Source organism: Ornithodoros turicata, chromosome 9 (assembly GCF_037126465.1).
Source record: "Ornithodoros turicata isolate Travis chromosome 9, ASM3712646v1, whole genome shotgun sequence".
In the NCBI taxonomy this organism is placed as follows: Eukaryota; Metazoa; Arthropoda; class Arachnida; order Ixodida; family Argasidae; genus Ornithodoros; species Ornithodoros turicata.
The window spans coordinates 34,030,208-34,057,748 of record NC_088209.1 but is presented as its reverse complement, the minus strand read 5'-3'; the positions used below and the strand labels follow the sequence as shown (position 1 = coordinate 34,057,748).

The 27,541-nt window shown below is 45.2% G+C and overlaps 2 protein-coding genes across 3 annotated transcripts in view; one reads left to right on the top strand and one right to left on the bottom strand.

Annotated features, from left to right (window-relative positions):
* The window catches only part of LOC135368711 (T-cell activation inhibitor, mitochondrial-like), a 284,743-nt gene that overhangs the window by 235,032 nt on the left and 22,170 nt on the right, over nucleotides 1-27,541 (bottom strand). Inside the window, exons 6-7 of the mRNA XM_064602168.1 lie at nucleotides 11,672-11,731; nucleotides 4,454-5,585 (exon numbers count right to left, since the gene is read on the bottom strand). The gene's annotated coding sequence lies outside the window, so the exon portion shown is untranslated. The remainder of the gene's footprint in view (nucleotides 1-4,453; nucleotides 5,586-11,671; nucleotides 11,732-27,541) is intronic.
* The window catches only part of LOC135368713 (tachykinin-like peptides receptor 99D), a 244,829-nt gene that overhangs the window by 200,463 nt on the left and 16,825 nt on the right, over nucleotides 1-27,541 (top strand). For both annotated transcript variants that reach the window (XM_064602170.1, XM_064602169.1), the window contains 2 exons: nucleotides 14,878-15,093; nucleotides 20,352-20,502. In XM_064602170.1, coding sequence (XP_064458240.1) covers nucleotides 14,878-15,093; nucleotides 20,352-20,502 — 367 coding nt within the window. The remainder of the gene's footprint in view (nucleotides 1-14,877; nucleotides 15,094-20,351; nucleotides 20,503-27,541) is intronic.

The window sequence follows — 27,541 nt, the reverse complement described above, 5'->3', positions numbered from 1 at the left end:
TTCCGGCAAATTATTAACCAAAGCTTACACCTTTGTCAGCCATAAAATGAAATGTTATTTCAATTTCGGCGGCTGGTAACTTATGTAATACACGCACTGACGCCAAGCAATTGGTCAGCAACAGCAAGTCACGTATACGTAGTGGTGGCAATTTTTTTATGCTCAATCCACTACATAGCGTCAGCATGATCTTACAAATCGTGATTACCTTTCTAAAAAAAATGCATATGATAAATAAAAACCACGTTGTCTGGGAACGAACCAGTTACGATGCGCGATTTGCAGTCGCAATGCAATGAATGCGGTGCAATGCAATGAATAAAACGACGCTGACTGGGAACGAACAAGATGCGCGATTTGTCATCAACAAATAGAAGCGAGCGAGCATCTATGCGTTAAGCGCGCTTCCACAGACCTCTCGAATGTGCTGTTCCTCGGCTCGATTGTAAAAAAGTTGAAGAGAAAGACGTGAAGGGTAGGATGACGAAGAGCAATTTTCTGTCTGAAATCTCCCCCGCGGTGTACACACAAATTACCAGACGGCGAGTCGCGCCGTGTACGCGATTACGTTTTTCCATCTCAAAGTTGTGAACCGGTTGTCCCTTCCGTGTCTTCGTCTTGTTTTCTCTACACCTATGTTTTCTTCTACGGGTGCATATCGCGTTTCCAATAACATATCCTTCGCTTTCCAAAACTTGGTCGCTCCGAAAATAGGCGTTTTTTCCCGCCAGCCCCGCTTATTTCCATCAGCCTGTTTGCGTAATAGAATCCTGCCTTTTTTTCTTTCATGCCCTTTCTCTCCAATCTTGCTTTTCTGAAAAACATGTCACCTCAGGAGAGCGTACACTCCCCTGGCGATCTAAAGTGTTACCCCGTTTCGTTTGTTTCGAGCCTTGCATCCGGCGGATGTGATACTTCTCAGTTTGCCGCTACTCGACACCTCAATATCTTCTAAAGTGCACCCTTTCAAGAACGAAACATAAAGAAGGAGGAGTTCTTGGAGCCACGCTAGACAAACAGACGCACAAGCCCTGAAACAAACGACGCAGCGATGAACGTTCCTGTCTCCGGTGCTGCGGGGGAGACGAGCGTCACCCCCGCTTCACCCGTTTGTGTTTCTTTTTCCTCTGTTCTCTTCGAAAGAGAACACGCAGTGGTTTCCGGTTGTTTACGGTTGTCCAGTTGAGGTCCAGCTGCTGCCACAGCGCGCCGGCCATTCCACGAAATATCTACAGTATACTGAAACGGCATTGATCTGGAGCACGCGCGAGAAATGCAAGTTAAGTCCCGTTCCGACATATAGCAGCGCCCTAGTATCGCGTAACAAAACAACGCGTAAAAACAGCGCTCATTGTTAATGGGCGGTACACACTTGCAAAGCGGCGCTAGCGCTATTATTTAGCAGAAGGTCGGTGGTCCTTTCCGGTCTCTCCCATGATACACCTCTGGGGTTCGACAGCATGCGGACGGACGAGTTCGATCAACTGACTGAACTAAAAATTACCGAACACTTTGGACGACAGACGCGTCGGTTCCAATGCCGTCGCCGTGCCGTGAAATGCGGAAGCGAAACAATTCCGCGACGTCATCGCTGAAGAGCCGTCTCATTGGCTAGCACGATTGAAGCGCCAACATTAGCGCTGAAAAAGTTGACATGAGCTCAACTCCGGCTATAGCGCTAATCTTTAGCGGTTTGGAGCACTGCGAGGAGGAAAATATCGCGCTATTTTCTAGCGCTGTATAGAATATTTATTTCACTTGTCTTCGAAATGTTCAAAATATGACAAAACCCGACTGCTGAAAAAGGACTCGGACTAGTCTGCCACACGGCCGCCGTCCTTTAGAAACAAAACGATGTGATTCACCTTCTCCAGTTCCAGTATACAAGAAATACAAGGTACGTATTATAAGTGCATTACCTTGTGGCTGCCTAACTAAGAGAAGTATACTATGTATAAATGAGGCCCGTTAGTCGTACGTGTCCGTTGTAAAGAGCAACGTGGCGGCAGGACCACTGTCGCAAGACCTCCTGCTCACCCAACAAAGAAAGTGTGTTCTAGGTAGTGTGTTACCAGCTGAGTCAGCATGGTGAGCCTAGGATGCATCAAGCGGTTCCTCCTATTCTGAGCTCCAAAGCTCCTCATCTGTTGCCTAGGCCGATACCGAATGGAATGGCGACACACGAGAGTCCACAGAGTCCTTGCTGTGACACACTCTCGTAGCACATGGTCACTATTATCCTGGGCGCCGCAGTTGGAACATAAGGGGCTGCTGAGAAGACCCCATTAGGCCAGTTTGTCTTCCGTTGGCAATATCTGCCAACTAGCTTTCCAGAAAAAAACGCTCACTTCGCTGTTCAGACCAGTGGGCTGCCCAAGAGTGCGTCACCTTGTTCGATGCTCTTTTTGTGGAACAACAACAACAACAACTAAATCATGACTATGGCCTGGGGTGATTCACCGCTTGAGAGCAGTACACTACCCCATTACACGAGAAGCATGGGATGTGAAATATGAAAATGAAGTTATGTGTAAGTAAAACCCTTGAACTCCCGTCCTCTGGTTGCGCAACGCTACGTCACACAAAAGGAAGAAGCACATGAAAGAAGCGCCAATGGTCCTTGAGATGCAGTGGAGGACCCTACAGCGTCTGGAGCAAGCCGGTAGCCAAGAGGAACTCCAAGAATATCAGAAGACCTCGACGGTGTTGCACATGGCTCTGACATGGGCCAAGCTTTTTGTGGAAGAGTTCTTAGCATATGCGAGAAACTGAGGCGAGTACAGGATCCGGATAAGGCACAGCTTCCTGTAAACGATTGAATTGCTGGACTACCTTTTTGTAAATTAATGGTGCTTCTTCAGCCACCGGACATCTGTTTCCGAGTCCACGCGGCGCTAGTACTCTCCGTGCTCTAGTGCTATACAACAAATCGCTCTGTGTCGGAACAGGCCTTTAGGCAGTAAAAATATTCCCAGAGCTCTGCGCCATCTGTCGATACTTCCGCTGATGCTATTTAAAAGCTCTATACTCAAGAAGGGACTACCGCAAAGTGTCCTTTTCTATTCGCGTTTACTCGCTCACTCGCCCCTATTTTCCTCTAACGTAACATGGCATTACGCCGCACTTATGTAACTAAATACACATCGAGTTCCGCCACCAGTGCCACCATCCTAGCGGCATCGTATTCCCTTTCACGAGAGTAACGATATCTGTCTGGAAGGAAACCGCTGTCCCGAGACAACATGATGCGTCTTTTCCCATTTATACTTGGTTCGCTACACAGAACGCCGTAATAACTTCTGTTTTCTTCCTACTTTGACCTACATATACCGACAGAGCAGTTGCGGAGAAGATAATGTTCCTAGACTGCCTATTTACCCATCACATAGACGACTCCCGCAGAATCCAAATCGCTTTGCTATTGATACATCATTTCCGAAAACGACACTGTCTCCATTCTTTTCTTTTTTATCCTTGTTTGGGTGTGTAGTGCATTGATCGGTCTATTTGATAGGCGTAAGCGAGTAGACACTGTAGATATCTGAGGTAGTTTGTAACGTGACAGCGTATAGACATGACGTAGCAAATGAGACTATAGGGACAAACAATGACGGGAGACACCTCGAATATAATGTATGCCTCAGGATGTTTTCGTTGCATAGATAGAAAGGACGGTGTGATCCTAGACTGTCGCGGCTCGTTTGGTTTCGTCTTTGACACGTCCAGATGGGATGAGAAGAGGATTTCTTGTTTTGGGGTATTTTCTGAAAGCCGCTAATAATCACAACCCGCAACGTTTTATGTGCTCGTCGAAAACACGTATCCGCCGATAACCACCGCAAGTAAGCCGTGTAATGTCCATCATCATGCAGAGTATGCGCCAAAGGCACCAGTATTCGATGGATTCAAAGGCAGGTCGTCATGGAGACGGCCGCACGAAGTTCGCAAAAATATGCGTTTTTCTTGCCGAATTTCGGACAACCCGAGAATCAGAAGCCCTAAGGCTGGGAGGGGAAGTATTGGCATGATGCGATTGACCGAGTCGAGATTTCTCGAGTATTCCTCTTGCCCAAGGCGGAAATGTGATACGCGGAATTTCATTCAGTTAACGTACACTGAAATGTGAAAATATATTCCAAAAGCCGTGTGACGACCTCATACTGTAAAATTATTTACTACAAACGCCGGCTTAACACACGTAGCGATGATAATGGGATGCAAAATGAAATGCTCGTAGTTAGCAAAAAGCGTAAAGCATGCAAGCTGTTCGCGTTGCCGAGATACACCTTGAGTACACCACCAAACAAAAATTGTATTCGGAGTATAGTTGGATTCGTTGTGATACTAAGCACGACAACAAGGTGACGACAGCAACAACGACACTTTTGGTAATAATAATTCGGGGTTCGACGTCGTAAGACAACTAGGATCATAAGCAAACTCTTGCACTCACCACATGGGGTCCACTAATCGATGCAGTCCACTGCATCCATTAGCACTAACACACGACGAGGTCACTTCTGCAGACGTTTAAATCTGTAATGGCCCGACGACGTCCCTGCTTATTCAAAACAGCACACTGAGCTCTATCACACAACGCGTCACGGAACTCGCACAACAGAACAAGTGTCACGCACAAAATCCTATTTGCTTCACCACCGTATTGTCAGTCTTTCGCACCACACCAAATGAAACAGGGCAAAAGCTACGGAGGAAATCCCTCCACTGTCTTTCGCTATTACGTTATTGGTCTTCTCTGGTCCTGTCTCGCCTCTGCTCTTTTCTTCGCAAGCACGAGCCACTGCACTGAGCTTATCAGTCACCTCGAAATAGTAAAGACACATCCTGCGTCATAAGCAGGCTGAAGGGAGACAGGAGTGTATACCGTCGGATTAATCTTTTATCAGATAACATAAAACGCATGTCGTCAAGACGGTGGCTTCTGGAAATGGTATTGAAACAGAGTTATTTATTTTTCCATCCCTTCTTTTTTTTTTTCGTTCTGGAAATATCTGCAAATGCACGCCTCTTAGCATCTCCCAAGCAGCACAATGTACAAGATCAAGTATAGGAATGACTGGCAGGTGTCATTACTGAAATTTAGTGCATCGCACGCTGTCGCCTTTGCGTACGTAAGGAATAGCGTGATGATTCTGCGCACTGCGCGAAGCTCTCTTTATTGTTGCTTGTGCGCAGAACCACCAAAGCTATCCCTTACGTACAAAAAGGCGAGAGCGCACGTTATACTAAAACTCAGTATTACCAGTATTTGCAGACGTGCCCGGGAAAGAAACAGTCTTGATCTACCCGTCTGCCACTATGCACTCGATCTTCAAGCAAATTGCGCTGTCTGGGCCGCCTCTTCGTAGGCGAACGGGTGGTGCTTTGCAAGGCCCAATCTGCTCTGCGTTTTACGTTCCTCCTCACCGGCGCCTGTCGAATGGCGAGTGGCACGTGTAGAAGGTACGGTGTGAAATAGAATAATGGTTGCGTGTTCATTCCACCCTTCGCAAGACGTTGCCCGGTAGCTTGAAGCGGATTTTCAGAAAGCGAGCACACCACCACCACCAACTCTGATTGATTGTCTGGATAAAGAAGAAAAAAAGAAGGATATTGTTAGTCCAAAACACTCATGACTGGCTACTCTAGGATGCGTTAACGAGGGATCGCTATACATAAAACAAAGGAAGGAAAAGGAGGTTGAGGGAGAAAGGAATGAGACTAGAAATCTATACACTTTGTGAGACACACGGGTCCATTACACGAGAAGGCAAGTGGAATATAATATAACTGGAAGATAACAGGAGGCCCTAGTCAAGCAGTCTTGCACTGCTTTTTGGCCACCTCCACGCATTTGTCTTGGATATTAAATATGGATAAATGAGAAAATGAAATGAAATGAGTAGATGAGACCATCACCACAAACTTAGGCACGAAATTGAAGTCGAAAAGGAAAGTTTGAAACCATTGGACCACTAGCACTTATTTGGTGCTAGAGGAAACAGTACTGGGGAGTTCACGCACAGTGCATGAGGAGAGTTCTGTTAATGGGCGTGCGCAGAACCATAAACTTTATCCCGTACGTACGCAAACGCGATAGCGTACGATACACTGAAACTCTCCAATACAGGCACTCATCCCACGTACGCAGTAATGCAATTAAATCGACGAAACTACCCACAACTGCGACGCGTTAATGCTTCCTTTTGTCAAGACTGTTGCAACCACATCCCCTGCAACTATAAAAAGTACAGCACGAAGAACATTACAACGAGCACCGTGAGCCCAGCACTCGAGAGCGCTGTATTGCGTTATAACAACAACGCTGATTACCGCCATGTCTCCCAAGCGATTGCGGTAATGCGCGACTTTCGCCGTTCGCCCTCTTCGCAGACGCCGTATATTCCTCTAAACCCCTCTCTCGGGGCTGTTTCTTCGGGTTTTCCAACCTGGTACTAATAAAATTAGGAAATGCCAAGAGGCAAGGAAGAGCCCAACCGAAGGCGGCGTACCTGTATATATTTATTTGTTTGTTTCTGTCTTGCTCCCACTTGAGGGAAAAGTTATCCGTCTTGGGACACAATGTCCCATAAACTAAGCAACAAACGGAAGCAATTAGTAAATGGTAATCTATTTGACGCGGTTGTGTTGTTTACTTCGTTTATGGGGTGCCCTATTGTACATTGCTTGGCCATTTTTAGAGCCTATGTCCTCATTTGCCGTAATGGCGGCGTTTGTGCAAACATATGTATATCCTGTACAATTTGATAAATAAGTTCGTGCTGTGATATTCAGCACAGGTTGAAGTTTTGCGTTGATTAAACGGGGAGTACTAAATGATCTGATAGCGCTAATTTTAAGGCAAAGTATATTTCTGATTAAGCTATGTACGGTACTATTATGCACATCCTATTGCCTCCGTAATACACAGCGATACAGGCTCAGGCAGTCACTGCGTTTACCTTGCGCACCTTAACATGTCGTGCGGCACCGCGTTTACCCTGCGGCGTCCGAGGAAAACCCAGGAAAAACAACAAACATCCACACACGTGACGGGATCAGAAGATGGGTCACTTCGAATATCCTGTCGGATGGCACGATTTAATTGTTTTCGTATCCATCTCCCATGTTTGCTCACGGCACACATCTAAATCTTTTTTCCGCAACATATACGTACTTACTCATCCAATAAGTACCTCTTGGTCCCCTTACGATTTCCTTTTCCTTCTTTTCGTACCAACTCCTTTTGGACGAACATATTAGGGCGGAATTTAATTTTCGGCTCAATCGAAGCGTCAAATTTGCGCATTCATCTTTTGAATGCAACGTCGGCTCCTAACGCATTTAATTCGCCCATACACGTGTTTCAAATTGACAAATTTAACCCTCCTAAACTGCTTCTCTTCGAACATTTACAAACGTCACTCCGCGAAGGCCCACAGGACAAAGGTGAACAGAAAATTGGGACCTCTTTCGCGTCCCTGTCACCTCCAATCAAGAGTAATGCAATTGCCGGCGGAGTGCTGGCGAGACACTATTGGAGTGCGCATGGCCGTGAGTAGCTCCTCGTCTGTTTATTTTATTTCTCTGTTCTTGCTTCGAACCCAAGGAACGAAGTTACACGTGTGTGCGGAAAAGCACTTGGGCTACACAGCGCGAAAGATAAAAACGCAGCTGTTCACACGAGCGACATCGGCACGGAATATCTTAGTGGAAGAAAAAGTTAAAAAGAAAAACTCCGCACGGTGCGGAAGTTCTTAGGGTGAGCAGCGGCACGAGTGCCGGAACATCGGAAGTGGCGTATACTGCTCACGCATAGCAGACGACAACATCGGCCCCTGTCGTCTGCTACGAAATATCTTGTGGCTGCGTCGCGTTCCATCATGGTTAGAACAGCACGAAAAGACGTGGCTTTGAGCGCTCTCAGTCATGTGACAGTAGAAAGCTATGACGTCTTTTCACATATTTCGTTGATGTATTCCGAGGAATGCTCTTCGTGTCAGCACGCGGCAATCGTCAGAGCGCACGGATCGTTCGAAAAGTTGGATCTAGTGTTGTGACGAAATGGGACGAAAAATAATCAAGTTAGAAGATGCAGACCGGTTTTCCTCTTTTTTTTCGTGCTTTAAAAAAAGAAAACGAAAGAAATGAAGTCCGTTAGAATAGCGGAACATATGGGCGTTCGTGTGTGTCTTGGGCAGACTTCAGGGGAAACCGTATCGACATTCGTCTGCAAAGTCTGCAGGGTAAAGCTCAGATAAAGAACCAGAGTTCGCGTTCAATCACACCTGACCAAGTCACTGACCACCACAGTCAGGTGGTGGTGGTGGTGCTGGTAAAAGGCCTGGCCGTTGTCGGCCTCACAGAGGTCGGCAAGGTCACGACTGACGCCTAGGGGGAATGTGTGGAAGTAGCAGATCCCGGCCGGGTGGCCACTTAAATTTATCCAGCATTTTCCGCACACACAAAAAAATTCATCTCGATTTCGAAGACACCAATTTTTTCGACCGTTTCTCCGCCCGCATGTTCTGTAAAGGAAGCGACAACTTCCACAAGGAAGATTCAGCTGCTCCGGTGGGTGAGATTCCATGACGCTTATACTGCATCTTGCAAGGGACACCTCGTCATCTTTACATCCTTCTCTGACTGAACTAATTTGCTCGAATAACTTTTCTGTACAGGCCCGCTGTGAGGGACGGACGCAAGGGGGAACAGGAAGCTTTTCTCTTCGCTCTCAACTAATTTCGTTCTGTTCAGTGGGTCGTGCTTCAGACCCATTCACGATTACGGCTTCCTTTCTGGAATGTTCTTCTTAATCTCAAATCGATGGGTGCGTATGGAAACGAAGTGATTACGCGCCTCGTGTCTTGGGACGTCTTCCAGAAGTCGAACCGAAATCTGATTCGGATTGTCCTCTTTTTTCTCTCTCTCTCTCTCTCTCTTTTTTCTATCATTTCTTTTTGGTTCGTTATCGGTGTCTTCCCAGTTCGGTTCGCTCAAGGACGTAATCGATTTCTCCTCGAATTCTCCTTCGCAAAAATTATACCTCTCCGTGCGGTCGCGCGTGCAAAGTGGCTAGGATGACCGCTACAGACTTGATCGAGAAGCGGGTTGAAGATTAGGAACCAACTGGGCTCTTGCTGGATGATCCGCGGGCGCTTACCGGGCATCGAGCATCTTTATGAGCGGGATGCCGACGGAAACGCCTCTGCGAAAGAAGCAACGGCGCAGATAGTTGAATGCACGTGACCAGCGAAGCCTTACGTAACATCTTCGTGCGTTCTCCCTGCGTCTCGGGAAGATTCGCTAGCGATTTTGTCGCTGTCCAACCAGAGGAATCCATTCTGAATCCCTCTCTTTTCTCATTGGCCTTCCCCAATACCCTTCGCGAACCGTTTGATACAAAACGACTCTTTAAAAATATTCCTCCTTCCGTCGTTCGTCTGCTAGCAGACCCGCTTTCAACGCCCTCCTTCGTGTTTTCAAACAGTACTTCGTCTCTTGGCTCTCTTCCACCGTCCCTCGGGTACCCTTGGCGTTTCTTCCGTGGTAATGAATTTTAGTTTATCTCTACGAAAGGCTATACGAAAAAAAGGTAGCCGCCAAATCAGATATCAGCAATGCGATGTTGGTCACTCCAAAGAAATCAGGCGATCCGCTTATCTTGTTTTCGGAAACCATTATCGTGAAACTTCTACGCTCTCTTAAAATTCTCTTGGAGCGTGCTGTCCTCCTCACTCTCCCCCGCCAATACTTCACCGGATTAAATCTTTCGTGCGGATACCCAGCTGGAAGGCTTCGCTGTAACTGAATAACCCTTGACGAAGTCACCCCAAGACACACGAACCCCTCCCTCCACACCGAGAGACCTGTCGCCATCTACCGGCATGCAGAACGCTTCTAGGGTTCAGCAACTAACTGACTAATGAGTACCACGAAGCTCCCCACGTGCGTGATAATGAGCAACAACAAGTTGCCCTTTACGAGTGAGGCCTCGTTGCACGTTGCCGGCATATACGGTGGCGTGTGATGCGAGAGACCGACGTTTGTGTTCTCCTGTGGCGTCCTCTAGCGACAGGTTGAACGAAGACCACTAAAGTTGAAGACTCCCTGCTGAAAACCTGACGTTTCTGGCGTGCCTCACGACATCTTTCAGAAATGCTTGATTTATTTTTGTATGATCTAATTATGTCGAGGACGGTAGGGTGACCATAACCCAATTTTTCCATGTAACATATCGAAATGTAACAATACAGTTCAGAAGTTATGGTGTTCACGATAACGGGTTCCAAAACATGCTAGGCCAATCGAGTGATTCGCATTAAGTGGTTGGTATCACACTTCTGAGCTTTGATTTGACAACTTTCTTTATTGTATTGTAATGACGTTCATACACTCTATGTGCTGACAAGATTATGCACGGATATAAACCATAGACAAGACATCAGAGAGAACATTGACGAGACAATGCGCGTAAATACGTCAGTGATTGCAGGACAATAAATACAGAATAACTATCTCTCTCTCTCTCTCTATATATATATATATATATATATATATATATTATTTATTTATTTTTATTCACATATCCCAAAAGGCCATTACAGGGCATATAATGTATATATATATACACACATATATAAAACAATGAATAAGTGAGCCGGAGACGGAAGTTACATGAAAGGAAGTAAAACAGTTAGTAGTTTAATGCATTAGTTTACAGAAATAATTAGCTCTTAGATTTAAAAAAGTTACAAAACTAGAGATGATCGACGTTTCGGAGGAAGCTCCAACTTCTTCAGGATAAAGGTAAATGACTTCGTACACACACACACACACACACACACATATATATATATATATATATATATACTCATGGAACGATGCGACAGCACCAGAGGAACACGTGTTTCGCCGTGTTTGCGGCTCGTCAGCCCTGGGTAGCTGCGCATCGTTCGGGATTGGCAAACCAGGGGTCACTCAGCGAGCGATATACACCTGGGAGGGTGACTGAGCACTCCTCAATGCCACAGTGCAAGCCAGTGAATTATAAAGAGGGGGGAAAAGCCATTAAAGAAATAAGTAAATGACGCTAGACGTGTTTGAAATTCAAACTTATAGATTAAGATGGCTTCTATGGCTGCACGTAGAGAAACAGATATTCATGGAACGATGCGACAGCACCAGAGGACACGTGTTTCGCCGTGTTTGCGGCTCGTCAGCCCTGGGTAGCTGCGCATCGTTCGGGATTGGCAAACCAGGGGTCACTCAGCGAGCGATATACACCTGGGAGGGTGACTGAGCACTCCTCAATGCCACAGTGCAAGCCAGTGAATTATAAAGAGGGGGGAAAAGCCATTAAAGAAATAAGTAAATGACGATATATATATATATATATCCTGATCTAGACGTACAAAGTACAGTGTTTACCACTGCACTTTTTACGTCTAGATTCAGGCAGAGACAGAAAAAAAAAATCTGTGTAATAGTGTACGATGTTTAGCTCCGGCTTCCAATAAGGTTGGCATAAGCTGAAAACAGCTGCCTCATTGTCTTCTTATACGCTTGTACCTCGTGTTGTCCCATTCTCCGTTTTCGTTTCTTTAGGATCCATTGAATCTATGTGCACCCATCTCTTGATAGCAATGTATGCTATACCCTAAACACTTACCTGTAAGGCCATCAAGACACTTCCAATCCGTTTTCCTGAACCGCGAAGCCTCTTTTTCCACTAGAAGGGGACACAAAAGAAGACATGTAAATATTTTAAGAGACCGAGTACCTTCGTCCTGCTTCTTTGTTGAACAAAACCTTATAGCTTTTTCTTCGGGTTGTGTGCCTGCCTGAATTTTAAGTAGCCTTAAAATGAAACGGAACAGTGCAGGAATAATAGATGACAGTAAAACATTGCGAGGTATGGAAGAAGAGCGTCCTTAGAGAAGGGCCGAAAAGACGCCGACATAATGGTTTCAAAGAGGAAGCGATATAAGGATGAACGTTTTGGTGCTCTTGTGGAAGTCCACCCTCTTCTCAATGATGTTGTCTTTACCTTGCAAACATTTTTTCTTTTCTGTTGAACCTCGCAGTGTTCCTCCGAGATCATTACTCGCGTTTGTTCTGTCAGAACGTTACTCTGTTTCCGGTCGTTCGTGCTCCGAATCACAAATAAATTAGGTAAACGCTTCCAGCGGGCATGCAACTTACACGTATGGCTAAGAAACAAAACAAAGGAACGCAGGCGGGGCAAAGAAAATAGCTGGCGTTATGCAGCATCCACGGCGCACGCCAGCTGCCACCTGCCCTTTGGCGCGTAGTTTGAATCACTCGGCGATGAGAAGCACGTGGGAACCGCGAGGAGAGGGTACACGGTCCGTTACTTTACAAACAGAGGGGGGGAAATACATGAATATCTCTATAATATCAAGGCATAACGCACCACCATCTGGGATTGATACCAATGTACCCATCATGCAGTGAAATGCCATTGAGTATGCAACTAGAACACTGTGTTGGAACTAATCACCAAGTATCATTGGAACTGTTAGCGGTTTCCCTGGGGTGACCAGCGTTACATTCTTACAGATGGGTTTATTTAACTGAGATTACAAACGATGACAAAACAGACTCATGCCGGAGCGCGTACACCCGTTGTTTTTGATCGGGCCGGAAGTTCTTGATGTCTCTGACACTGCGGCTGGCTGTGTCGCTGTTTGATGTCTGTTGATGTCTGTTGCGCTGGCGCTGACAGAACTAATGGTCATTGAACATGCCTTTAAGAAGTTGCCACCTTACACGCCAGGTAGCAGTACGCGTACGTCCAATGACCATTGGTTCCAATGGTAATTGAAAGCTGCCCGTGTAACAGAGGTATAAGTTGACTGGTGGATGGTTGCTAGACGCGAGTTGAGCTTCGTGAATTGGCAGCCCGCTGACTCTGGGTGTAGGCGAGGGGGTGGCAACCAACACCATGTCCCTCTCTTATTATTTTCTGTCTTCCTAAAGCAGTTGAGGATCATGTTGACTAGAACACAAACGATATATGCCTTATTTACTCTGTACCCCTCGATGTCGCAGGAGGCTTAACATGTTTCACTTCATTGTGAGCAACAAGTGTGAGCCCCAGGTGTGTATCTAGCAAACTCTAATGCATCGCTTTATCGTAGATGGTCATGACGTACAAAGCGACGATACACGAGCACACAACGTAACCACATGTGCCGTATGCTTGTGTACCGTCCCCTTCTACGCCATGATCATCTGAGATCAAAACCAACTAGCCTCGCGTAACAAGTTCTTACGTCTCGCTTCACTTTTGCCACACTCGATTAAAACAGCGCAATGACGTCACGTCTACTCGCTAAGATAATCGCGGAAAAACATACTGCTTGGTTACTTTTCCCGCATTACATTACGACGGCGCAGTGAAAGTACGCTTTACAGGAGGTCGCTTCGGACCTTTGTATTCGGTAGAAAACGTGCTTTGTCTATAGCATCGCTCCCGACGTATACAGAATGCATTCTTTGTAAAGCCGAAAGGCACAGATCCTATCCTTGGGTAGTCCTAGATTCAGATGAATGAAGCATCCCAAACACCAAACATTGCCTTCGCGGAGTGTTCCTACTTTTACCACTAGCGAGGCGTAATTAAGGACCGGTTCCTCCTTCGCAAACTGTGTGCAGCACCGCCCTTCCCATGTTGGCGACGTAGAAGAACGAGGTCGAAGCCCGCGCTATCGTCTACGCGCCAATAGCGTGACTTTCCCTGCGCCCGTATCGGAGATTTATTGCATTTGCTCGAGCTCAACTGTTAATGGAAGTGCTTCTTCACGCAGGCATTACAACCCAGATGGGGAAAAGAGGTAATAGGGATGTTGATCGACGAACAAATGAGGTCCCGCTTAAAGAGGGGGATTGGACGTCTTTTGTTTTACTCGGTTTTACTCGTATTTTTAGTTGTGTTTTTTTTTTCCTCATTACTATTAGGATGAAAGGTATAAGACATGTTCTGTGCAGGCTGCTTTACGGATGAGGGGGATCAATGATACCAATTAAAAGTAACAAGTCGTTTATGTAAAGAGAAGAAGGTCGTTCGGGAATTTACTTAATTGTAGTAGTCCAGCAATAAAGCCGGAACCTGTTGCTTGCCGGTTGAATACGCCTGTCGTTCCGGAACTAGCTCTTATCCGTTAATTAGCATTGCAGCGGAATTTATACGAAAAATGTTTTTAATCCAAATGAACAGAATACATGAACAATGTGTCCCCACTCGGTTACACACTGCCCGCAGACACTGTGTCGCATCTCCTCCGGCGATGAAACTCCCCATTCATTCATCGTATCAAAATAAAGTTGTTTTTGTTGTTCAATGCTTTGTAACACGAAACCCGAACTCCTTTCTCTCTCTCTCTATCTCTTGTTTTTATTCGTATTTCTTATTCACATCAACATCAACGAGTCTTCTGACGCTACTGGATAAAAATTCTGGTTCTAAAGGGTTCTAAAGTTTAATCTTAGAAAATTAATCCAGCGTGTTTTGGTGTTTGCCAGTCCAATTCAGACCAACAAGTTCAACAGGTCTTATATTTGAGGCTCTAACTGCATTCCATGTTTACTGAAGCGACCTCACTAGGTAAAAATGTTCTACCACCAACGCTCCGCTCTCATAGCTCTTTCCAGCTTTTTCGATACGATACAGGACTTCGATCCTTATTGTGAAAGGGCTCATTATTTCATACCCCACATCACCACCAGCAACGGGATAGAGTATCGCCCCTCGCGATGAAGCTCCCCATTCCATACCTTCAAAATAAAGTAGTTGTTGTTGTTATTGAAAATGTTCTAGTATACTAACGTTTAGTGCCTTTTCCTCGTATGCAGGTACATGGCCATCATGCGGCCCCTGAGACCCCGCATGTCCAGGGCGATGACACTCAATATAGCTGTGTGCATCTGGATTGCCAGCAGTCTCATCTCCCTGCCCAACATCATCTATTCCACGACCACACAGGAAATGTTCACAAACGGTGACTCTCGCACGATATGCTTACTGCTCTGGCCGGATGGGGACGCCACTAAGAGTCCCACCGACTACGTGTAAGTGTTGTTACGAAGTGCGAGTTTGCAAACAACTATGTGGTGTAATTGGGAAAAAACTGCCGGTCGGGGTTGTATTGCAATCAACCCGGGCACTTTAAAAAAGCTTCTCGGGGACGCAACGTCCACGCCCGAAAAAAAAAAAAAAAAAAAAGCAAGTGAGATCGTTCCTTGGTCTTGCGAGCTTTTATAGGGAATTCCATCGCGTCACTCCTGAGGGATCTGACTAAGAAGTGGGCTAAGAATGAAGCTGTCTGGGAATATTCGCACGAAAACGCTTTTGTGGAACTTAAGCGTCCAACGTACCTATATTAATTGCACCTGACTCCCACATCCACAGCGGCACCGGTTCACCAACCGTGGTGTAGGCCGCGTGAGCACGTACGCCCAGCTTCAAAGGTGGTTTTTGGTCCGGTTTCACCAACGCTGGTTAACTTCAAACCGAGATCAAGGGTTGCTAGAACTTGAAGTTAACACTCCAGTGTTAATCGGCGTTGGTGAAACTGGGCCTTTGTGTTCGATACAGTGCTGTGTGATAGACGCGTGAGCGTGTCGTCTGCAGACCGCCGAAGTAAGTCACTGATAACAAAAAAAAAAAACGAGGTTTTGTTTCACGATTTCATTTTTGCTATTAACGACTCGTTATGTCTAAAATAGGCGATAACAAAGACGTATAGCGATAATAAAGACGCACCGCTCTGAGTTGTGAAGATCCCTATTGCAAAGCCGCCGCGTGCATCATAGCGCTTGGCGTTTGGGCACGCTATTCTTATACGCATCCTATATTCTAAAACTCTCAACAACAACAACAACAACAACAACAAATAAATTAACGATAATGAATGCGGAAATTCGCCACATAAGGTGCGGCCCACTACCCCAAGGCACAATGGGCAGGACGAGATGGGGATGTGTCCTTCCTAGATGTGGGGAAACTGATATTCAAAACGGTAGCCTAATGATGGAGGAGGGGTCATTATGAGAAACTGAAAAAAAAAAAGAAGAATAAAACGAATCTCAAACGTACCACCTGGTTCTCACTAAAAGAAAGAGCAAAATGAAAACTCGTAGATTATTCAAAAAGCAAGCTCTCTCGTCTTGCTCATTGCTTTCTGTCCAAATTTCCCTTTCGAAGCACGTTTTCTTTTGTTCTCCTTTTTTCTTTTCTTTCTTTTTTCTTTTTTTTCTCCGTCCTCGCTAAGTCCAAGATCAATCCACTTTTACAAAGTGCAGTATCGAAAGATGAAAGCAAATGCAAGCAATTGGGGATCAATTTGAACCTTTACAGCTTCAGAAGAAAGCGCGGGCATAAAATGATGTTTACGTTACATCGCGAACAGGGGATGTCGGGTCTCTACAAAAACTACCCCATTTTTCTCACAAATCCCCGTGGCTCTTGTTGACATTCCTGCTTTTGACAGCGACATTTTTCGTTTTTTTATTTTTTATTTTTTTACAGTCGCTCTTTTCGCGAATGTGTTGCAAGGAGTGTGCGACCGTCGCGTATTGTATTTGTTGCTGCATCTGAAGGGCAACTAAAGTAGTTTGGGGAGGCATTAAGATGTTGAACATCGCGTTTATTTCCCAAGGCGGGGTCGCGCAGAGCCCGGAGGAGAAGAATCGATATCAGCCTTGTTGTATCGCCGGATGCTTCTGCAATCTGTTGTGTGGCTGATCACGACTATGACCCGCCCTAATATTAATCTTTAGTCAGTTACTATTATTGTGATTAGTCGTATGTGTGAAGACCCAGTAATAAACTGGTGAAGTCGAACGACGGGTCCAAGACTATAGTTACACACTCTCCTATTACGTGATCTTCGTACTTGCGCCTTCATAAATGATGACACCCACCCTCAGGAACTAAACAACAAAACTTTATTGTGAGAAGATGAACCTCACACTTTCTCTCATACAACGCTGTGACCCAAAGGCGTTTGGATTAAGAAGGCTCATGAAGAACTGACACGGCAAACAACGTCAGCCATAAGCCTCTCAACCTCTCTCCAGGCGAGGTCAGTTTCCTTAGTGGATAGCCTCGAGGGGATAGCCGCCCGGCGCGGGATTGCAATAAACGTCAGGTGAAGTTGCGTCTATGTGTGTCTACGTCCGTGTCTTTTACTAACAAACACGCTCTACTCATCCTATCACGACTAGCTTGGTCGATAGGACGTCTATACCCCGCGGTTTCCTCTTGGCCGGTTCGACCCCACACAGTGCTCTTCGTATTGCAGAGGACAACATATTATCCACAGTACTCCTTGTTTACTTATTATATAACGGCGCGCGCTTTTCGCTTCCACGTTGTTTACCTGTTGTCTGTTCATCGCTTTCTTGTCGTGCCCTCCGTAATCAATCTTCTTTAGTGCGAAACGTGGCTGGATGTTCCTGTCACTCAGCTCTCTGATTTTCTCAGTCTCCTTTCATTCTGTAGCTGAGATGCCTGCGACGAGGTTTCATGGCTCATGAGTTGAGATCCTGATTTTCCGGAGTTTACTTTCCTTTTTTTTAGCAAATTCATAGGGGTGTTTTGCGGACCGAGTTTGTTATTTGCTGATAACTTTGTGTGTTTTTATAACTTTTATATTATTATAATCCAAAATTCGGATAAAAAATGACTGGTGTGAAACGACATACCATACGAGACACCTCGTACGGCACCATATTGCTTTTTAATGCTTTGGTTCATTACTTTTAGTAGTTCGAGTCTACCAAGTTGGTGGCGCTGTCGTTCCGTTTGACGTCAACTATTTGTATACATGCAGTGCAGTGACGGATTCAAGGGGGAGGGGGGGGGGAGCGATGCCCCCAACCCGTCAGTTTATGCATTAGATTTCCCTCTCCCCCCCTTCCCCCACTACGCGCTCCGACAAAGATACCGCACCCCACCCAACCACCCACCCACCCCAGGGGCAGATCCGCCCTTGATACAGTCAGTGGTCCATTTGCACCACGAGGTAGTGAAAGGTAGTTTAAACGGCGATGTACCGCAAATTCTGCACGTTTGCACATTTACACGTAGGCAACTGCGCTTCAAATTTCTGCTATTCACCTTGTGCCAAGTACCTTGTCCGAGACGCGGTTATCGCGATACAGAAGAATACGAACCCAATTAACTGCTCACCGGGAACGTGGCTTTTCTCGCGGAGTTCTCGGCTACTTGAGCTCCCCAATCGGAGTTTTTCTGTTAAATCCGAAGCTCTTAAAGTTTTACCGGCCTACGTTTTTTCGTATTGTTTCGGACTAATTCGAAAACCGGAAACCCACAGCCTGAATCCGTAAAGCAATGGAAAATGACGTAAAAAGCAAGATCTGGAATGGTCAACTTATCTTTCATTCTGCGAACAGATATTTTTGCTTTTCGCTTTAAGAAGAACACGCTAAATAAACTTCGCGTAAGCGACGTAAAACTCGTGACGACGTGAGTAAAACGCTGATTAAAGCTACAAAGCTTTCAGACAACTGACATCGTTTAATTAGTTGCACACACGTGAAAACGGTTAAAAATTGATTATATTACCGAGCAACAGAGCCGGGTGAAACACATACAAAAAAAATATGAAACGTAACGTACAGGCATCATTTCTAAATGAAAGGAACTGTCGTGTCTGTTCTTCTACGTTTCATTGCCTCAGCTATACTAGTACGTTGTATTGTGACGGTCAATCTTTCCCGAGCTACGATGTTCCTGCAACGTGACAGACATTGGTACCCTCAGGAGGAAATGAGCGGGTAGCGGGAAACGACAGCTCATCTCTTGATGGGTCCTGCCACACTCAGAACGATCAAGTTCAACAAAGACGAGAACGCGTATGATTTCCCTACGGGCTTCCAGCTGCGCGACGTTTTATCTGCCGGCGAATCCAGCGTCAAATTTTGTGGTATGCGTAAAGAAGGAGCAAAACGTGGCTCAATCTTAAAATGAACACATGTTGCGTAATGATGATTCATCGCCTGATCTTACGAGAAACATCTTCTCAGCGCCATCTCCTTTTCCTTTTCTCTTGCACATTCTTATCGCAGCGGGACCGAGAAGTTACGGGCATTTCCAGACAAGTGTTACCTAACCATGTGCGAAGTTCGTTGAAAGTACCATTTGAAATGAGCGGCGAAATATCTGTGTCCTAAACGAGGACTCTATCTAAAAACCGTTGTTCAGCAAGAATAAAACTGAACAAGTTATTTTTCATTATCTTTGAATTCTATAGCAGGCGTAGACGTATTTAGAGTATGCGGCTGTCAAGTAAGCGCTACCGCATGAGAAGCGGAATCCGTCCTTTTAAAGCTTCCTATGGACGACTAGCGTCGACGGCCGTGTAGATCCGTCAGTAACAATTGTGAAGAGAGAAAAAAACGAGAGGAAGGAGGAGCTAACAATGCCGCCGAAACCCAGTGCGGGTGCCCGAAGACCGATCAGTTAGGCAGAAGGCCTATTTATTTATCTAATTACACGTACTCGTATGTATGGTTCCCTAAGGTTCTGAACTGGTGTATGAAAATACAAAGCAGCAGCAAGCAAAGGCACAAAGGATCACAACAATACAACTGCGTAATATATAGTTCTACTATATAACCTGTTTTGTGACGTATGCGCACTTATGTTATGTTAACCTCAGTCTTTTTTTTTTCCTTCCTTTTGTGTGAGATTTCTGACCAAAGTCGCACGGTACTGCCGACATGTGCACTCTAAGAAAAAAAAAGGGAGTAAAATGGGTAGTAACTGCACTTCTAGTCCCCTAGATTGGAATTACTCCCCATTTTAGTCCCCTAACCCCGACATTTACTCCCCAGGACTGCAAATTGGCACTAAACTTCACAAATGGACTTCCGAATGCAACAACAACAACATATATATTGTGATGATGAAGTCTACAGTCTACGTAAATATGTGCTCTTGGTCAATTTGGTGGCATAAGGCTGGTATAACTAGTTTCCACCAACACAGAGTAAGAAACAGCGCTTGTTTCTTTGCAAATTGTGCCCTATGTGTGTCGCAACATATTATATCACTCGATATATCACAGTTGACGGTTTGACTCAAATTATTTTCATGCATGCACACGAATTATTATATACCTGGAACTGTTAGAACAGAGCGTGAAATGCCGTCTCCACTCTGTGACATTCATTTACTCCCGTGCATTTACTCCCGAAAGGGACTATTTTTTGTGGCAATGCATTTAGTCTCTCCAAAAGTTGTAAAATTACTTTCTTTTTTCCTAGAGTGTTTCTGACGCCTCGCTGTGTGGTTTTTGCAGGTATAATGTGATCATCGTGGTGGTCGCATACCTTATTCCCTTGACTGCGATGGCCTTTACCTACTTCCGCGTCGGCCGTGAGCTCTGGGGCAGCCAAAGCATCGGGGAATGCACGGCTACGCAGCTCGAGTCCATCAACTCCAAACGAAAAGTAAGATGTAACTTTGTTCTTCATTCAGATATGTGACGATAGAAAAAAAAAATATACCTCCGGCAGAGGACCTAGAGGCCATTTACAGCAGTATACTGAGATGACTTTTCGAATTTAATTCTCTCAAGGGTACCTTAGACCCCATCCATAACCCAGTCCCACTATCCCACTATAGTGTTTGTGGCTCCCGCGACAACAATGTGGAAATAAAGTTCACAAATTCGTCTTGTTTCTGGTGCCCTGCTGAATTAGCCCGAGTGCCCGAGTGAATTAACAAAGCTAAAGAAATTTAGTAGAAGCACTAGGAATCTTATTTGCACAGGGGAAATCCCCTTATACGTGATATATTGCTGTACAGAAACTTTACGTTACCATAGGGGTCTCAAGGACTATCGCTCACAGAACAAACGGTTGCTGTCTTACCTTTCTCCACAATATTGGAGATCACAGGAAAGAAGTCATCATTCAACACGAGACATTTCCTTGTACGGGAAGACACGAATGGAATAAGTAATCGTGCCCTGTGATCTACTGGAAGGGAAGTTCCCTGTGCAGTGATATTCTGTCTGCCACCCCACAAGGACAGACCATTCACCCAGACGACCGTTTTATAGCGTGGAGTGCAGTCCCTGGAACAGGGCGCGTTGCGTTTACGAAGCCGTGTCAGAACAGTATCATGCATTATCCACATATCATTTGTTTTTCTTTTCTATCAGTGTCTCGCAATTTTGTCCCAGCGTCGTTATTGCATAGTAGAGTTACGTGTGGAGAATAGAGTTTTGGATAATTGTGAGCATATACCACGTTTCCTTTCGTTTTACGATTTAGCTCGTTTAGTTCGTTCACGAAGAGTTTTAGGAGAACCACATTGTTTCACGCGCTACGACTCCGTATCACGCGCGCCACGCCCCCAATCGGACGAGTAGAAAAAAATGTAATATTTCGGACTTACAGACTCTGCGATTGACGACCATTTGGCAACATTTTCACAAAAGATACTCGCACAGCGCTTCACTTAACTTACTTACTCAGTTGACTTAACTTACTTACTTAGTCGACCGTGTATCTATATATTGCGGGATATGGCACTCATTCCCGGAAGCTGCGGATGTTCTTGTAGTTCACAGCCGCCATTATACACGAAAAAGGATCCGAAAAAAGGATCTCGTTTCAACTCCCGCGAGCCGTATCCGCAAGACGTATCACTCATTATCATAAGTATCATCACACGTATCCGCGGTACAGCGATAGAGAGTTGGGAAAACGTTGATGATTTCCTAAGACTCCCTCATATTTATCGTCTCTGCAGATCATCAGTTTGATGATTAATGACTGAGATTCGATGGAAGCCTTTTCTCTCCGCGTATTTTAACTTTACATACCCCCCTCCTTCCTCGAACTGTTTTCTCTGTAAGACGGCTCATCAAAGTCCCTTTGGCTGAAAAATTTCCCCACTTATTTCTTCCCCTATATATTCACTACCACCAGCTACCACCGAGCCAAATTTCGCCGCACAATTTCCCATTTTTTTGATAAATTGTCGGCGCCCACCACTTAGTATTGATGTTTTAGCGACAACTGAAAAAAAAAAAAAAAAGATAAAGGGTAAAATGAATTTAGAGACAAGATTACGTCGCGGGACAAATAGAGACAAATATTCCATATTCTGTACCGTTTTCCTTGTGTTTCCGGAACGAACAGCGTAGTTTTTAGCGAAACTCTCTTTCCCATTAAAATGCATATGTCGTTGACTTTGGAGTTTCGCAACAGACATTATAAATCGGGGAATACGGAGCAAATGGAGTCTGAATAATGCCTTCTTCCACATCCGTTACGCGCGGGATTATATCATCCGTGTCAGCGGCGAGCGCCGACGTGTCGCAATGTTTCGAATGCGTGCATGGAAAATGAAGATGAAAACTGATTATCTTGCACATGAATCAAGAATTCCAATATTCCTTTTTTTTTTCTGCCCTTCTTTGTTTACCACCAGGCGGCTCTTTTTTTTTTTTTTTCTTTTTCTCTTCTCTTTCGGTTTGATGTATTTGATGAACGCGCTGGAGCAAATACAGAAGTTGATGAGTTGATGTTGTATGGTGCATAAGCGACTATGGCCACATGATGCGCCAAAGAATGATGAGAACTGCGACTCGTTAAAAGTAACATGATTATGCTAAGAACAACGTGTTATGCAACTTCTAGAATAAAACTCGACATGACGCCGTAAAACTTTGTGTAAGGCTTATACGTCATTTAAATAGTAAAATGTATCTAAAAGAGAAGTTCGTATGAAGGGTAACAGAGGTTCATCATCCAGCAATAGGGCTGGGCGGAGCGGTAAATGGTGGTGGTGGTGGTGAAGCCGGCGTGGCGTTTCTGAGTGATCTGCCTGCCTATATACCTGCCTGTATATGTTGCTCGGGGGATCGTACGTCCTGGGCCGACTTCACAGAGAACTGAGCCGGCATTTGTCTTCAAGCGTCAGAGAAAAACCCAGGGAAAAACACTGTATAGGCCACGGGAGCTGGTGCAGAAAAACCGGCACCGGGGATACCGAAACTCACGCGGGAATGCGGTGCCGAAATAGGTCGCCGTTGCTGGCCACACACGAGTGGGCATCGTCACGACTATAGCAAAAGAGAGAGAGAGAGAAAGAAAGCGTCCCTGCCAGTGAGGAGACGCGAGAGAGGTGACGTGTTTACGACTACCAATGGAAATGGCCGGAGCTCTGACGTCAGAGCTTGACGAGTACGTGTAGTCAATGTTTTCTTCCCTCTCAAACTCGACGTAAAGTTCACAGCATTTCCACGTTTCATGAAATATGCTAGACATGTGCGAATACTAAGTGAATTCATACACATCCAAAGCAAAATATGAAGCTGTCTAACCGGACCAGGTACACTTGTAGAACACGTACGGATATGAACATGTGTACAAGCGTGTATACGGTATATATTCATACGTATCAGAAGATGCAGTAGCGCTTATTTTGTTTTATGCCCCCTCTTATCCCCTTTTCGGCCTGACGTGTGCAGCTTCGGAACTGTTCGGCTGTTCGGGTATATTAGGAATCCTACCACCGTCTGCGCTGTCTGAGGTTTTCCCTGTGACTTCTCTCTCCAGACGAATGCCGGTGCAGTTCCGCCCAGAACGCATACTAACCCACCCTCCCCACGTCTCCCATTCCTTCCTGCTGTCCTCTCTCCACCTGTCCACATCTGTACGCCGCTCACAGCCACAGTTGCTTCGCGGCGATAACACAGAATCAAAAACGAAAAAATATACGCGGCTTGGAAGATTCATCGCTTCGATTCGAAATTCGCATGTAAAATTCCGTATTCGATTCGGGCATCGAATCGAATATCGAATTATTCGCTTCGGTATTCGAAAAATTCGAACATTCGCGCATGCCTAAAACATTCGCTTCGCTGGAACGAGAATAGACTTTGTATTGCCAACTGTAGGATGGGACAAGCGTAAGCTTGCCCACATCACGCTTCAAAAATAAAGCGCCACCTGTGGCAAAGCAAGCGCCACCTGTGCATGTATTGGCATCACCGTTGAAGACGAGCCATATTGGCTGGCTCCCTTTAACGCAACAAACGCACTAGTCTACAACCATCGCAACGCCAACACCCGAAGACGAGCTCACGGCAGGGTGTGTATTGTCATCAAGCAGGAGCTCACGGCAGGGTACGCAAGGGCTCATGGGAGCTTATAGCGCCTTAAAGTAGTACGAGACAACCAGAGGTGGAGGTAGAAGAAGAACAACAACATTCCTGGTGTGCGCAGCAGCACCGTCAGGCGGGGTAAACCATAACCGAAGCAGACGACGGAGCAGTGTCCCTAAAGTTCCCATGCTGCTTTGCGCTGCGGGCTAGGTGGCGCGCGCATCTTTGTAAAATCGTCTATTTCTCTACTCTCCGCGCGCATCATGCTTCCATGAGACTGCACCATGATTCATAAAGTTGTTGTTGCGTTGTTGTTTTTTCGTCAAGCTATGACCAATGCATTCGCCGATTCATTTGTTCCCCGCACATCACTAAGCTAAGAAAAGCCTTCCCTCATCAGTTTGTGCCATTACTTCTGTAAAATGTTCTAAACTACTCCCGACGACTAAACGACTCCCTCCCGTGTACTTCCTAACTTTGTGTGCACGGGTCGTGAGTATTTAGATTTTTCAGTATTATACCCGCTCTCCTCTGCAATGCGCAATAAAACTTTTGTTTTCGTAAAATCTGTAATGGCCTTTAATAAAACCTATGTTTACTTTTAACCAACATGCTCTTTTCGTTTTGTCTCTACTTGAATAAAACGCAGTAAAATAAACGCCAAATAAGTAAATCTCCCAAAACGCACTTTATACGCAAGCTGCCCACGCGATTCGAAATATGCGTCGGCACGGCATTAATAAAACGGATGACACTACATGCTCCAGCGATTTCTAATCAAGAGTAGAGTTGCAGGGAAGCGCGGATATAAGGTTTAAGGTTCGCCTGCTCGCCAATGTCAGAGATTAACAATTTCATTCCTGTCACCTACGCACCGTTTCTTTTCTGATCGATAAATGTGTCCTCTAATTAGCATGCAAGGTGCCAGTAGAAAAATTCAGATGGAAAGTTGGAAGTGGACAAAGCCGTATTGTGTAAAGAAAGAAAAGGAATGTGAGCCGAAGTGATTCGAAGCAAAGTTTAGCTTTAAGCAAACGCTAGCATAAAGAATGCGTTCTACTACTACTTTCTTTTTTCTTTTTCTCAAGTGAGGTATCATGCATCGATTTTTTTAAATTAAAAACAACGTTGCAAGAGCAACGCAGGTCGGTTATGCGGCCATCGGACATTTTGTGCAACAAAGTATGTGAGTACTCGAATTACTACTAGAAACCAGTATTCTCTTACTAGAGCAGTGCTCTTTAGGTTCGTCGTATACCGTTGGGATCTTCATACAAATAATCTAAGAAATGCAAGTGCGAAGTCCAAGCCACAGACCACAAATTAAAAAAAAAGATGAAAATGAGAATGGCTCCTTGTTTTGACGTCGTTCGAGTATTTTAAATAAATTAATTTAAAATAAATTCTTAACATTTTCGTGCAAAACATTTTCGTTCTGCCTTTCATGTTCTTATTACGCGCCACTGTCTTTCCTATGGCCACAAAAAAAAAAAAAAATATCGTCATACCTCGCGGTGTCACTTTCCGAAGCTCCTATGCCCCGTAACGACGTAAAGATCGAGAACTGGCCCCGTAACGACTTTCCGTGTATAATGCCGAGAGAATATCCCTCTCTTCGATCACTTTGGTTCGCCTAAAAATAATAAGAGAGCACGAACTCTTCGAGGAAACCGTCCGAGCATGGAGGACGGTGTGAAAACTTCCTCGCCGCAACTTTTGAAGTGATACCCTCTCGAACTCTAGAACGATGCCCCCCCCACCGACGAAGGTCTTCGCCGTCGTTTTTCACCCTTGAAGATCCCCGGCTCCCCAGCTATGCCGCTACGCTTCGACCAATCTGAAATAGATGGCTGCGCTGGCCGATAAACTCATAATAAGCCTGATTAATCACGAGCCCCCAACATTTTGTTTCACCAATGCTGAGATTCGCGAGGATGATGAATGGTGAACTGTTCCATTTAGGCCCCCCACACTCTTCTGCGATTTTCTTTTCCCGAGTACTTTTAGTCGGTACAAAAAGCGTGTCTTTCTTATGAGCGTCGTTATTAATCAACCCGTATCTTTTTCGAGCATGTGCATGAATAATTTCCTTTCTTTTTAATACGCAGATCTAACGTTTTATATCGATCGATTTCACTCGCTGTTCAAAAAGGAAAATAAAATTAAGAAAAATATAATTATATAAAAATAAAGTTCAGGATATATAATATAATAATAATATAATATATAGGAAAATAAAATATTGAATTGAATTAAATTGAATTGAATTGAAAACATGGAGACACAAAAGGCGGCACCTGGAGGTGATACTGCAATACAATTTCTCCCGCGGAGTAACACTGTCAGGGTGTGGGGACTACATTTCATGCAGTTCTTAAGTTTAACGCCGGTTTAGGCATATCGCATCACTGCTCAGGGTCAGCACAAAAGCGCACGAATCCAACCAAAGTCTGGATGCGGGGTAGTTGGTACATAATTTGCACGGTGATGACTTCGGTTCAATTCATTTCCAATGCAGTTACATCACCGTTACACATAGCGAGCAGTGCACGACCAAGTAAAAACACAACAGATGGCACCGTGCGGCGCCACATGCCACTCGCGTGCCCTATAGTAAGAAGAACCACGGATCCTTCTTCGCTCAAACCTGGCAGAGATCCGTGGAAATTGCCCGGCTTTTTTACAACCGTCCGTTCGTCGTTATTACTCTCGTAACGCCAACGTTCTATGAAAACGTCCAAAAGAAACATTCATTGCACCCTACTACACACACCAGGGCGATCTCTCTCCCTCTCTTTTCGCTCGTGTTGCTGTCAAGGTCTCGTCCCAAACTTGAAATTGCCACTTCCGAAACTTCTTGCGCGCGAGACCTAATTTGCTCTACGTGCTCGGGAATTCGAAGAAGAAGGCGCCTTTGATGTTTCACGTATATACCTTCCTATATTAAAGGAACTGTGTGTTCGTGGCCTGGTCCTGGTTTGTTTGAACAGTTGCAATACCGTCGAATGACGACGACGCCTGCTGACTTCTTCGGTCAGCCTATTTCGTACGTTTCCTTCCTTGAAAAATTCAAGCTCCATGTTCCACGAACTGTAAGGAACCGCGGTGGCGTAATCTTCGCTAACGCTTCCGCACCCTTCGTAGGATGCGCGTTCGACGCTCGTGTCAAGGCTTAGTCGGCCCCATTTGTGCGGTACGAGGCTGCTGTCCTCTGGTACCAGACGGGCATCATTCACATGGGGTATATTAAATTACTTAACATTGTAATGGGCTAAATTATTCATAACGGGAACTCGGATATAGTTCGTTCTTATTACATGTGATACTGGTACATTGCTTTATTCTATACACAGAACTGCAAACCAGGT